The sequence below is a fragment of the Perissodus microlepis genome, chromosome 16 (genome assembly GCF_051167445.1).
Source record: "Perissodus microlepis isolate ML-2025 ecotype Zambia chromosome 16, ASM5116744v1, whole genome shotgun sequence".
Lineage (NCBI taxonomy): Eukaryota > Metazoa > Chordata > Actinopteri > Cichliformes > Cichlidae > Perissodus > Perissodus microlepis.
Window position 1 is genome coordinate 27,812,078 of NC_140476.1, and position 14,275 is coordinate 27,826,352.

The window sequence follows — 14,275 nt, forward strand, 5'->3', positions numbered from 1 at the left end:
TTATTTCCTTTGCCCCTTTGAGAGAGGAAAAAGATGTACCATATCTGTTGAATATACCCAGTGTTGGGGAGTAACGGAATACATGTACCGCCGTTACGTATTTAAAATACAAAATATGAGTAACTGTATTCCGTTACAGTCACCGTTTAAAAAGGTGGTATTTAGAATACAGTTACTTTGTTCAAATAAATGGATTACACGGCGGTATTTTCCTGTTTCATATTGTGGCGGGTCAGGACTGTTTGGGTTTTGTTTGACAGCTACGTTCTGTTGTTCCAGGCGGCAGCGTTACGGTTGCCATGGTTACAGGGTGACACGCTCTCTCTCTCTGTGTTTCCTGGGTGAGAGAGCGCCTTTTTGTTGTTGTTGTTGTGCTAAGCTAATAGGCAGAATGCTCTAAAGAATGTAGCCTCATGGGCAGTGTAGTCCGTGCTGCAGGGAGAATGGACTGCCATACCCGTTATGTGTCTGTGAGCGCGAGGAGGGAGAAAAAGGCGAGTGGAAAAGTACGAGCTGTCATCGAGCAAAAACGGGAGCTGGAAGCATGTAAATATAATAATGACCACTGCAGCCAAGAAGAGTGCCTGGTGAGCCCAGTTGTAAGTAACCTAATAAGACTCGACTGTACGCTGTGTTCATGTTTTCCTCCGAAACAATAAGTTCTGTTGGAGCAGCCTTTCAACGCCTCTCTTTGTGTCTCGCAAGCAAAGTTGACCCAGACAACAAAGTAAAGCTATTTTTCGGCTACGAGTCCCACACAGAACCCGCCGTATTAGTCAGAGGTCCCTTTACTACGGGTTCGGAGCCGCGGACCTTCAGTAACAGTAATAAATCACAGCAATAGTACATTCAGGTAGTTGTAAAAAGCATGATAACATATTAAGTAATCCAAAGTATTCAGAATACATTACTCTCATCGAGTAACGTAACGGAATACGTTACAGAATACATTTTGGGGCATGTATTCTATAATCTGTAATGGAATACATTTTAAAAGTAACCTTCTCAACACTGAATATACCTCATCCTACTAAAATATGATCTTTGGAGCGCTGTCTTCCTTCATTTGGGGGAGTGAATCATCTTGACAACAGACGATCTTCGGAGTGCACCCTCAGCTGACATAAGCTACAAACCGGGACCGCCGCAGCTGTCAGGCGTATATTTATCCCCTCACCGGCCGGCGTTACAGCTTTTACTGCTCTTTTCGCTTCGGATATAACTTATTTGAATTTGTTCGCTTGTTTTTCATTAATTCATTTATTTTTTGCGGGATGTTAACATGTTTTGATTCACCGTGCAAGCGATGAACGAAACGAAAGTAGAAGGGACCGGACCGACACCGGCGAAGATTCTGTTGACTTCGGGCTGCCAAGCCCCTTTTGTCGGGCAGGTTGGAGGATGGAGCTGAGGTTAAGCCGGGATGGCAAGCCGTCCGTGTCCTGGTTCCTCCTCAGCCCTGCCCTTTTCTTCTCCCTTCTGGCCGTGCTAGTGAGCTGTCACGGTTCCTGCAAACACCGAGTCCCTTCTCCCAACGAGGTGAGCCTCGGCTGTCTCTGCCACAGCTTAGCTAAGCTAGAGCTGTAACAGCAGAGGCTAAGCTAGCACGTTAGCTGCGTCGGCTATTTAAGATGGTGTTAAATATTATACAGTGTAATAAGACTTTATTGCCTCGGCACGTGGAAAATGAATAGTTGACAATCCCCAGCACGATGTGAAGGACGTGTTTTTGTGATAAATACAACGAAAGCGTGTTGTTCAGTTGGTTCCTCACTAAGACTTGATGTGCAGTTTGATAGCAAGCTTACAGGCTAACAGTGATGCCACTGTGGTATACAAAGCTTTTACTGTGTTCACTGTACAGCTTCTGTCATGCACATTTAGACTATGAAAGCAGCTTTCAGATCACATGCCACTGTCTATAAATCAGTTTTAGCTGTTCAGCTTCAGCCTTTTCCCCTTTAAACAGCCAAAATAACATCTGGCTAGATTAATTATTTCTTAATTTATTAATTCATAATACAGCTGCACTCTGTATCCCAAACATTGTACTCACAGAAGACAGGTATTTTTAACTAAATGTACACAAAACTCATTCTCAGTAAAATGGACAGTAAAATGGACAGATTACGTTTTTAATAACTAACTAAAAGGCGAGTTTGTGACTCAGTTTATAGCCATTAAAAAAATAAACAGAAAAGCTTATTGGACGTCGTTTGTAAGGTGGAGCACTTTACCTACTCTGAAGGTGTTTCCAGAATCCTTAAAGACTCTGATCACCAGCATCAAATATAATACTTGCTTCTGATTGAGAGGAAGTTGAACTCTGTTTTGAGCATTTCAGTTTCTCAGTAATCACAAACACATTTTTGTACTGCAATTTCTACTCTTGATAGTTGGCATATGTTCCAATACTATACCAATAATAGTTTTGTAAAACACTAAACACATCTATTGTTAGTAGTATTGGTTGATTTAGTTCTCCTCTTATAAATTGCAATTCTCATTCTCATTTTCTGCTATCCTGTTTCAGATTGTCCACCATGTTTACTTGAAGCCTGAGCGTTTGACTAAGAGAAGCTCTCCAGAAGACCTTCAGCTGAAAATAAAGATCATCTATGACAGCAGCGTTGACCAGTAAGTGCTACAGCAACTCAAAGGATTAAAAAACAAAACAAAAAGCCAAACAGAACAACTGTCACCATTTTTCTAGCATCCATATGCCAGGTTTGTGTGTGTAACAAGTATGCTCTCCATCCACAGACTTACTGCAGACAAAAGGAGACTTGTGAAGGTGAGGACACACCTGAGCACTTTATACAATAAATGTTTTGTAATAGTTAAAGTCTAACCATAACCTTGTAAAATAACACATCTCAACCACAGAGAAATTGGTATAAATAAAAATGGAAAATTTAGAGTCAACTTGTTGTGGTTTTCCCGATTTTGATTTTTAAGCAGTAAATAGGGTTTTCTGTTAAATCTTACATTCAAAGTCTAGTATTCACAAGAACTGCAACGTGAGGACATCATCAGTGGTTTTAACATTCAGCCGTGGCTTCTGCTGTTGGTTTTGGTTCTCAGCTTTGAGGTTCAAGTGCAGCACTCGTGAAAAACATTAGCAGTAGTTGAGGTGATGTCGGATTGGGCTTTGCAGCATTGTTGGCTGTGATCAGAGGTGTAACAGATTGAAAGTGTGTTACTCCATGTGTCCCTCTCTAGGATAAGCTCTTTCCTCAGGCCATCGCTTACCTGCAGAGGGCTTTCAGTGTCAGGCGCAGAGTGGGGCCTGTACTGCTCAGCAGGTATGTAGTCCCTGCCGTCACTATTTTAACTACACATGTGCACTAATTTTCAGTTCAGTAATCTAAAAGAAAGTATAAAACAATAGAGTCTAGAGTAATTTAGATTTTTAAATATGTTCCACATACTGTCATAAGAGGTTTTAAGGTATTTTATTTAAGTAAAAGCATTAATATCAAAGTGTGTGTGCATATGTATTTTTTTTTTTTTTAAAGAAAGAATGAAACTACAATGACATCACCCAGTGGTTTTGGGATTCTGCCTTTTGAAGACACAACGTTAGCATTTTGTTGCTTGCCATGTAGATTCTTTGGCTCTGTGATCAAATTTGGATCAGAGTGCAAAGTGCTAAGCAGTCAGCTAACAAACACTTGGTCAGAAACCTGCATCCACAAGTTGTGCGGGTGCAATGGGCAAACATAGATAGCTGACAACTGGTGGTAAGTGACAGATGAATAAATACTACAGTGTCACTCACCAAAAACTGTAGCACAAACCTCTTTAATTGGGCTGTTTCATGGATTAAGTCGTGTTATTTGTGTGATGATTTGAAGAAGAGTCACCAAACACACCAAGACCAGTTGACTGAGGCCTAGCAGGTGTCAATTAGCTGCAGCTCCAGTGTAAGCACTCCTATAAATCAAAGCACCCCTTTAATAAAATCCAGATGAGTAAGTTAATCAAGTGCTGTGTGTTTATGTTATGTTATACTATTTAATTGCCAGAAAGTTGTTTAAATGTTTGTTTCTCTTGGATTTTAGGGAACCACATCTGTGGTTATATTTAATTAACTGTTTCTGTTATCTCAGACAATGTGCAACCAACCAGTACATGAGGAAGAGAGATGACCCTCATCGCTACTGCCAGGACGCCTGTGCAAACCTTACACGATGTGGGCCCGTCATTGTACCACAGCACCACCTGCAGGTCAGAGCGTGCATAGATGGATTACTGATCACACACGACAAGGACTCTAGCCTTGCTAGCAGCTGTTTTCTGTTTTTATTTGGAACATATGAAGTGTTAATTCATTGCCAGTTAACATTAAAATATTGACCAAGTATGCATTGACCCAAATGTATATAATATTACTGCTGTAGTTTAATTCTACAGATAACACATAACCAGACAGTGCTGTTGACCAGTTTCCCCATGATTTAAAAAAATTCTGACCAACTTTTAACCCACAGTGTTTTTATGCTAAGATGTGAACACTGTTGTCCGTCCTCACTGGTTCAGTGTGCTCTCTGCTCACTCCAATGTCGTGTTTCTCTTCTAGCAATGCAAGGTGTGCAGTGAGTCTGGGAAGTCATGTGGCCCTACAGGGCCCCCAGATGGGCCTGGAGTCGAAGGGTCCGATTTTGTGCTGTACGTCAGCGGTGTCACCACAGAACGCTGTGGGCAGGAGAACATAGTGGCCTATGCTGCTTACTGCCAGCTGGAGGCGGAGCTGGATAGGTGGGAGGATAAAAACCTTACTTAGTGTTAATTTAAAAAATAAAGAAACTAAAAATACAATCCAGTCTTTAAATAAAGTCTCATTTTTTTGCTTAATAAGCAATGAACTGTCATCTTGGTTACAGAAATAAATCAAACTGTCAGAATATCACAGTATAAACTAATGTTTGTCAGGGTGTTTTTCCTTTTAGACCTATAGCAGGCTACGCCAACCTGTGCCCTGCTATGATCTCCTCTCAACCTCAGGAGTTTGAAGGGATGCTGTCCACAGTCAAACATGAAATCATCCACGCTCTGGTCAGTACCACTTGTCACTGCTGTTGAGCTTCCCGTGGAGCATTAGGTTCACACAGATTGCTCAAAAGACATTTTTGAACCATATTTTCGTAGGCAGATTTTTAACATTTGAATACATTTGGAGATGCTTTACTGTTGACCAACAACAGTTTGCCAAAGCTGAACTTAAAAGCTAAAAATTGATGTGGGTTTATTTTTACCTCGTGAGCATATTAATAAAAAATGCAAGATTTTGCCCAGAAGATGTGCTGCTATAAATACTCTTGTAATTGGGTGCTAAATAGACTCTTGTTGAGTAATTCGTGCATGTGTGAAATCTGTCACTGACTGGAGTTTCTCCTTATGTCCTCTAGGGGTTTTCAGCCGGTCTGTTTGCCTTCTACCACGATGATGAGGGCAAACCTCTGACTCCTCGCTTCGCAAGCGGCCTGCCCGCCTTCAACGAGAGGTGATTACACTTTATGTAATGGTCATCTATGATTTCTAGTGTTCAAGCTCTAACTTCTAATCCTATACCTGTGCATCAGTCTGGGTCTGTACCAGTGGAGCGATGCCGTTATCAGAAGAGTCACCAGACTGTGGGACATCAGAGGAGGCGTGATGGTCCGACACCAAGTGCATGTCCTTGTCACTCCTCGTGTTGTGGTAAGAAGCTTCAATATTAAGAAAACTGGTTAGTTTCGTAACTCTTCTTCTGTTTATGTGAGTCTAGAAAAAGATCATGTACTGTCATTTTGCACCTCTTAGCTGTAGTTTTGACTGTGCTTATAAAAACAATTGTTTTACAAAGATTTATATACGATACAGCACCAGGAGTTGTTGAAGGAATGTAATATATAGGTCTGATTAGAAAGAGTGGACAAAATTGAACCTATGAGATTGTTATTGGAGGCCAGTTTAGGTGTTATAGTTGATGTCAAGTTATAACTAAGTAGTATGTGTCTTCCTTTCTGTTTCCAGGAGGAGGCGAGGAAACATTTTAATTGCCCCATCCTGGAGGGGATGGAGCTGGAGAACCAAGGAGGGACAGGAACCGAACTAAACCATTGGGAAAAGAGACTCTTAGAGGTCAGCACATGTTTTCTCGTGGCCTTTTGGTAGCCAGTAGTTTGGGCTTCTCCGTTGTGTTCATCCATTTTTTTTTTTTTTCATTCATCCCAGAATGAGGCAATGACGGGCTCCCACACTCAGAACCGAGTATTTTCTCGGCTGACGCTGGCTATCATGGAGGACAGCGGATGGTACCGCGCCAACTACAGCCTGGCTCAGAGGCTGGACTGGGGCCGTGGTCTCGGCTGCGACTTTGTCATGAAGAGCTGCAAATTCTGGATGGACAAGCAGAGACAGAGGTCACAGAAACACAGTGTCAAACAGAGTTGAAGTTTTTTTTTTTGCTATTTCTTTTCCCTCATGATCACAAAGATCAATCTTTTAGTTTGAAGCTGGCACCAATGGTTGAAAAAATGACCAAGTTTAACACACTGAAAAAGTGGCATATGTATATGTTACAGATAAATTCTGTACTGTACCAGGTACCCACAGTAATGGCATATCTAACCAGCAGCATTTATCATGTACTTGTTGTTGCAGAAGACACGCTGTAACTCCGTACTGTGACACAGTGCGAGCCTCTCCTCTGCAGCTCACCTGCAGACAGGATCAGCTGGCTGTGGCTGTGTGCAACTTGCAAAAATACCCACAAGAACTGCCACTTAAGTACCAGGTATGCAAGCCCCCCACCACTACCAATATTGATATGTTTGTGAGTGTTCTGCTGAAACTAGTGGATGTGTTATTTTTTTATAGAAAATGCCTGACAAGGTTATTTATAGCTACCACACAGTGCTGTATGTGCATGTTAGAGTAAGCTCTGCTGTGTTCAGTGAGTGTGCTGTGGGTAACTATATGTGCTGTGTCAGTATTTCGAGCGGATCCCTGACGTGGCTGCTGATCAGCTGTCATTCTTTGGGGGTGCTGTGGAGATCGCGGACTACTGTCCATTTAGTCAGGAGTTCAGCTGGCACCTCAGTGGAGAATACCAGAGAAACTCCTACTGCAGAGTGTCTGAGAACCAGCCAGGTACTGCTTATACTGCTGTTTCTACTGCTGCCTTTAGTCTAGTGCTGTTTTAAATCAAACTCTGTGAACAGCTGTAGTACAGGGAGGGAGGTTAGAATAGTTTCCTAATATATTTCTTATTCTTCTGTGCCTTAAACGCAGGTCACACACACATACCTGATTATTTAAAAAAAAAAAAAGAAAAATATGCAAAGAAACCACTCACTAGACTAATTACAGCAATTACCTTTACTCTTTCTTTTGAACATTTCTAAACCTTCTGCAAGTCTGCAACATGCAGAAGCTGAAGTTACTTGTATTCCCCTTCTTTGGATGATTAAAAAATAAAACAAAAACACATCACAAGTTTTCATTAAAATCACAAAATAACACCTGCTGCAAATCAGGCCCAAAAAAGACAAAGACCTCATTTATTTAGATTTTGAGTTTTTAAAATTCAAATAATAAAGACATAAAATTTACACAAAGCATAAAACCGAAGAATAACATTTTCAAACCATGTACCCAATTATTGAATTTCAAAAAGCGACTTCATATAAAGATGCATAAGATGATCCTAAAGCTCCTTAGGACTAGAACTAATCCTGGTTTGGACACCTTAAGGCCCTTTCACATAGGACACGGCACGTGCAGCAAGGAGTACTCACAGTCAAGTTCAACTTTGAACTTTGACCACTGTTTTCAGTGGCCAGATCAGACAGATGCATGGTGTTCATTTTTAAGTAATTTTATTTTTCTTATAATTTTTAATAATTTTTAAATAGTTTGTTAAAATCAAAAAGAGCTTGACAGAGAAGTAGCTCACCACCATTTAGCATAAATCCACAAGAACACATGTCTGCCCAGTTTCACTGTCCGGAACATGAAACCTATTCTGTCATAGGTGTGACTGAGAGCTCATCAGTAAAGACAGCGGTCCCCACCCTTTTTTGCTCCATGGACCAGTTTAATGTCAGACAATATTTTCATGGACAGCCTTTAAGGTGTCTCGGATAAATACAACAAAATAAAATGATACGACCAAGACAAAAACTGTGGTATTTTGTAAATATAATAATAAACGCCAACTCACTGTGTAATTGTGTTACTTAGCAGCGTCTTCCTGAAATGTGCCAACAACATGGAGAGTAACATCCTCCTCTCTGCCACTTAATGCTCTCTGGTTGCTATGGTAATGCGTAAATATTTCTTTCAAAATAAGATGCACAACTATAATACGGAAAATGACCCAGGGAAACCAAATTAACGATAAAAACCCCGAAAACCATAAATTTCACACCCGAGCCTCAACTCTCGTGGTCCAGTACCAAACGACTTACAGACCAGTACCGGTCCATGGCCCGGGGGGTTGGGGACCACTGACAAAAGACATTTGGAGGAATTCTTGTATAAAATCTGTTTTGATCTGCTGTTGTTGATGCTGTTTCTATGAAATATGTGAGCTTTCTATCTGTGGTTTTGTCTGTTTGTTCAGACTGGTGGAGAAATTATGGAGCAGAGCAGTATGGACCAGACTCTGTGTGTCTGTACCAGAAATCAGCCTTTGTGATGGAGCAGTGCACTCGGAAGATGACGTACCCTGACTGGGGCTCCGGATGCTACAAGGTGCTGACACGTACATAAACTTATTTATGTTTCTGTGAATTTTTAAGATCCCCTTTACAGCTCAGTCGAGAAGGTGACATCTGTAGGTTGAGACTTTTACCTTCTAGAAATCTGTAGATAGGGCTGTTCAATATAACGATATATATCGGATGACGATATAAAAACATCTATCGTTTCATTTTACACTATCGTTTGTTTCGTGGTGTCATAAATAAACAGTTTACAGCAATATTTTTTTTTTCATCGTTTTGATGGTCATTGTAGTGGCTATATTAATTTCTTAAATTATTTCTTAATTTCTTTCTCTTATATTTAATATAACCACACTACAGACGGACAAGCGACTGTTTTTACGTGCTGTCGTTTACAACGACGGTAAAACCATCGCGTGGCTCCGCGTGTTTGTTTTCCACGTACACCTTTCACAATAAAGCTCAAGATCCTGTTGAGACTTTTCAAAATAAACTGAATCACATGAAAAAGTATGCAGAGAGTTTACGGATGAGAAGGAAAAAAAAAAAGAGCCGTCAAGTGCTAAAAAATAAACCTTAGACTCAAACTTTGAAAGAAAATGGTGGCCGTTACAACTTATGTCTTATGTCATGCATCGGTTAAAACACTCGAATCCAGGTAAAGGATGCCCAGCTGGAAAAACTTCATGCAAGTCGAGTTGCCAGAGAGTCACAGAATTTACAGAAAATATTACATTTTTGTGATTTATATCCTTGTCAGGACGATAAATGTCTTATATCGGGATATGAGATTTTTGTCATATCGCACAGCCCCATCTGTAGATTTTAATTTTATTTATGTATGACAAACAGATTAATAGTGTAGGTTAAATAAATTAAATCCCTTTTTGTTGTCCCAAACTGCTTTGGTGGGCTCTCAAAAGGTTTTTATACAAAGGGAAAAAAAATCCCTAATAAACTTAGAGAAATGAGAGGAAAGTGCATGCCGCTGTGTGTTTTGGGTCTGTGTTACACCCTCTCTGTGCTGCAGGTGTCGTGCTCAGCTCAGGGCCTCATGGTGTTCGTTCAGGATCGTTCCTTCCTCTGTGTCCGTAAAGGTCAGCTGCTGAGCATCAGCGTACGCGTTAACGAGTGGGTTTACAACGGTGTCCTCATCTGCCCCGCCTGCACCGACTTCTGTGATGACTGCCCCCTGCCCTACCATCTCCCACCCATCAACACCTCCAGGAGCAACCCAATTGGTCAGTCAGTGGACCAGCTGATTTAAATGCTTCTCTTCCTGTCCCATGGTGAAGCTGTCTGCCTTTTAGATTTCAACTGATGGTTGAATGAAGTTGTTTAATGAGTGAAGAAATGGGAAAAGATATAAATGAGAACAAAGTAAAGAAATCGGTGAGGAAAGCACTGAAAGGGAAAGATAAAACTTAAGATGTATGTATAATTAAATACTCAATGTGTGTAGAATATAATTCTGTTATGTAAAACAAACATGATTTGATAGATGTTATTTTCTGTCTTTCTTTTAGATCCATGCTCCAGTTCTCCAGGTTTAGCCACCACTCTGTGGCTCCTGCTGCTCAACCTGCTTCCTCTAGTGGCTGGACTGCTGCTCTGCCACTGCAGCTGATAAAACACACACTCACCAAACACACCAAGGTAGCTGAACAGTCACTTGAGGACTTGGACTGCAGATGTTTTTCCTCTTTGTTTTACTCATTACCTCCTCCTTCCTTTCCCTCCCCACTTCCGTTCCTTTCTTTGCCATTCCTCAGCCTATTTTCTCCTTTTGTTCTGTGACTGCATCCTCATGCATCTCTCAGCACAGTCAGGTATCCTTTTGCTGAAGGTCCATTCAGTTGTCCCTCACCAGGTTTACATGCACTTAAGTAATCAGGTTATAGCCAGCTTTCATTTGAACAAGATTTATCTGACTGACACACACAGCCAAAACTCTGTCAGTTATCAACATGGAAAGCAGCTAAATGGCAGCTAATACTGTTATTTGTGGACGAATTATTGGCAAAAAGAGCAAGTTGGATCGACAGGGACCATTTTTATGGCAGATCAATGGAACATGAAAAATAAGCAGTGTAATTTGTCCTTTTCAGTGAGGCAGGGATTACTCACATTACATATACTCAGAATGCACTAATACCACTTTTTTATTATCAAGACCATGATACATATATGTACTTACAATACACCTATTATTATTGTTGTTGTTAATATTGTTATTATTATTATTATTATTATTATTATTATTATTATTATTATTATTATTATTATTATCATCAACAACAACAACCTCTTCAAAACAAAAGTCTAGCATGATAGAAATAAGTTTTTGTATGTAAAAATAATGAATAAAAAGCCAAATATTTGCAAATTTTAGCATCTTGTATTCAAAGATCTGCTTATTTCTCATGTTGTCACACACAGGGTTTAGTGCAAAACGAGACATTGATCAGTATGTTTCATATACTAATCGATTAATGAACAGTAATTTAAGGTTATTTTAGGATTAAGAATTTTAAAGTGATTTTATAATGAATCATTTATGTAATTTGAAATAAAATTTGTCAGCCCTTTTTATAATAATTGACCAGTTGTTACTACAGCTTGCTTTTCAGATGGTCAGCTAACATATCCAAAGTTGTAAGAGTGTAATATTGTTTTATGTACACTTGAAATTGTATTCACAGATATTTTTAAGGACGTCATTGACTGTTTAACCAGGTTACTGTATATATGTTTAATATGTTTCTGATTTCTGCTGGACCCAGGTTGCTTGCAGTGATTTGGTTACTTAAGTGCATGAAAATGGTTAATTCAATTCAGCATGTAGAGTGTCTGCAGCATCATTACTCCCTAAAAAAAACACATTTTAGTTCTGGACACTTGTTTATTTTCAATTTTTTTGTTCTTTTTTTTACTGTGAGCTGTGGAAACCTGATAGATTCACTTTGGTTTCTGCCTAAATTTCACAACTTTAATTCAGCTTTGGGATCATCGTACTTCGTCAGATTCCTTTTTCTTACAGTGTAGTGATGGAAGCGGGACGTCTGTATTTTTTAGCTGATCTCTTCAAACTAATTTCAAGATTGTGACAAACTGACTGTCGATCGACAATACCACAATGGTGCAAACTACCTGCAAACTTCTTCCTCTTAACTGAAACAACATGAGGCTCTGTGCAGTTTGCTGACCTCTGGTGGCAGCAGAAGGTAACTGTTCAAAGTTTTTTAAGCTTACAGGATCTTTTATGCTGAAAACTCTTTCTGTAAATATAAATATGAGACCAGACAGGAATATGGTGTAAGGACTTCCCCTGCCACCTCCTGACAGGTCACTTGAGCTTAAATTCATTACCTCATTTTCTTCTAAGAGTCATTTTATCCTTATTTAAGATATGTAGCTGTTCAGATGTAGGTATGGATCTTCTTTGGAGTACAGATTGATAATGTTGATGATCGTTGCTCTCTACATGACGAGCTCAAGCGTTTGCATTCAAGGCCTTTGCTTTTTGCAAATAGAAGTTTTGCTGATGACGATGCTGTACATTCACTTTACTAGAATTATTTTCCAACCTCACAAATGTATAGGAATTTATTTGTTGTAAAAAGCAAATGAATTATCTGTTGTTGTTTTTTTGATAATCAGTCAACTCAGATTAACACCTTAACAACTCAGATTGTCAAGCCTGCTGCTGCTGCAGCCACTTAAAGGCTAATAGGTTGGAGATTAAATGGTGGAAGGTATTTACTGAGGAGTAATATCTAAAAAAATGTTTCCCACAAGTTTCATTTCATTGTGTGTCCTCAGCAGGGCCAAAACCCAGCAACGTTTCCGCAAATGAGTCCACTGACATTTCAAAAGCACAAAGCTCTCAAATTTCCTCCTGAGTTCAAAACCAAGAGTGGATTTGTCCTCGTTCCATTGGTCTTAAAATTACGTGACTGCTTATTTCTGTTAATTATTGGCCAAAAATTACAAGCCAAATGGCCTGTTTACAGTTCCCGGCTTAGGTGGTGATGCAATGAGCTAAACTAAGATTTTTAAGATTTGGCAGGAATCCAGTGGTGCTTAATATCATAAACCTGCTATGGAAACACTTTTACTGTTTAAATACGGATTATAATGTTTGGCTCTTTGTTTCTGTAATGGCGGGGACTCTTTCTCTCAGCAGTTCATACATTTGTTGGATTAGCGATTGTTTTCAGTTTATAGCCCAGAGTGAGAAGGGCTCCTACATTTGTGGTTCATTAAACTCTTTTGCATGAGCCAATTGAGAACAGCCTCTGAAGCCACAATGGCAATGCTTTAGGATAAAAGTGCGAATTTCTGTTTGTTTGTTTTTTGTGGTGGAGAGTGGTGTGGAGAATGAATGTCTGAAATAATGATACGCTCCTTTTTTTCCAATGAATCTGCAATGTTTTGCTCTTATTTATGCAAAACCAAACAAAGACACAAAACAAACTCAAAATGACACAAAATTATTAACAAACTTATTATTAACAAATTTTTGATTACCTTAAAAAGTACGTTGAGACACAATTCTACCAGTTCAGTGAGGAGAGAAGAACAATGAAGACACAAAAATGACCTTCCATAGAAAACAAAAACATATAAAATCACCACACAGAGATGCAAAATAAGCACATGAGCATGCTAAATGTCTCCAATAGTGGAAAAGTGACCATGAAAGCCTTGAAAATGTTTTGAAATGAGATGCAAATTAAAATTGCAAAGAAACTGTGTGACTTGCACATAAATTTAAGTTAGTAGCATGGGTACTAAATAATTTTCGGACAGTAATGAAAAGAAAATAATTCAGCACTCAAAGAAAATATAATATAATCTGGCTCATTTCCCCAACTAATGGAGCTCATTACATTCATTTTAAGACTAACTTTGCATTTCTGTGTTTGCACTAAACGAACTGGCCTTAATGTGCGGGGATGTCTCTGTTTGAAAGCTGACGCCAGGAGAGGTTTTATTATTATCTAAAGCCCACAAATGACGTTTGCCACCAGGTCGGTCATGCATGTGTGTCTGTGTTGTGTAAGAAATGTTTTAATTGATAACTCTGTCAGTAATGTGTCCGGGAACATGATTTAAATGATGTAAGTGTTTTGAGTCATGCACTGTAGAGTTTGTGTTGTTGGTGTTAGTCCTGTGCAGACCTGACCTCAGTTCACTTTGATCATGTTAAAAGTGAATTTCAGCTAAAACTGACTGAACTGTAAGAATTTGTGATTTGCTTTTACTTGTTTGAAATTACTGTTCAATGTGATGACTGAACTTGCACTAAGTTGAGGGGGGAAGAAAAAAATCAGATCCCGCGTCAGTGTTGGTGAAACACGCAGAAATGTGATGCTTCTGTTTCCAGTTAATTTTATGCAGTGACGAGGCTGTTGAGAAAACATCCGATCCTTTTAGTGAGACACTTTGTGTTACTAAAATTATCTTTGTTATATTTATTTTACTTTTTAGGAAAAGGGCTGCTTTGTAAGACAAATCAAGACTTTTGTTTCAGAATAAAAATTGTCTGTATCCCTGAA

The 14,275-nt window shown here is 39.4% G+C and overlaps 1 protein-coding gene across 3 annotated transcripts; it reads left to right on the forward strand.

Annotated features, from left to right (window-relative positions):
- Positions 1 to 238: 238 nt before the first annotated feature.
- On the forward strand, positions 239 to 14,275 carry lmln (leishmanolysin-like (metallopeptidase M8 family)). 3 transcript variants are annotated; one of them, XM_084908658.1, is made up of 16 exons: positions 245 to 599; positions 2,534 to 2,637; positions 2,764 to 2,794; positions 3,223 to 3,305; positions 4,113 to 4,230; positions 4,583 to 4,761; positions 4,953 to 5,058; positions 5,412 to 5,506; positions 5,586 to 5,703; positions 6,019 to 6,126; positions 6,220 to 6,407; positions 6,649 to 6,781; positions 6,978 to 7,137; positions 8,612 to 8,742; positions 9,745 to 9,955; positions 10,241 to 14,275. In XM_084908658.1, exons 1-16 carry the CDS (start codon positions 414 to 416, stop codon positions 10,339 to 10,341), a joined length of 2,052 nt encoding a protein of 683 aa, XP_084764784.1. In that variant the 5' UTR covers positions 245 to 413; the 3' UTR covers positions 10,342 to 14,275. The 3 variants fall into 3 exon arrangements, with proteins under 3 accessions (XP_084764786.1, XP_084764784.1, XP_084764785.1); XM_084908659.1 differs by lacking the exon at positions 245 to 599 and adding an exon at positions 1,093 to 1,539; XM_084908660.1 differs by lacking the exon at positions 10,241 to 14,275 and having other exon boundaries at positions 239 to 599; positions 9,812 to 9,936.

Excerpts from the sequence above, each read along its gene's own strand:
- lmln (XM_084908658.1), top strand. The coding sequence starts at position 414 with ATGGGCAGTGTAGTCCGTGCTGCAGGGAGAATGGACTGCCATACCCGT. Across the intron at positions 2,795-3,222 it reads ACAAAAGGAGACTTGTGAAG|GATAAGCTCTTTCCTCAGGC; the intron begins GTGAGGACACAC and ends GTCCCTCTCTAG. Across the intron at positions 5,704-6,018 it reads TTGTCACTCCTCGTGTTGTG|GAGGAGGCGAGGAAACATTT; the intron begins GTAAGAAGCTTC and ends TTCTGTTTCCAG.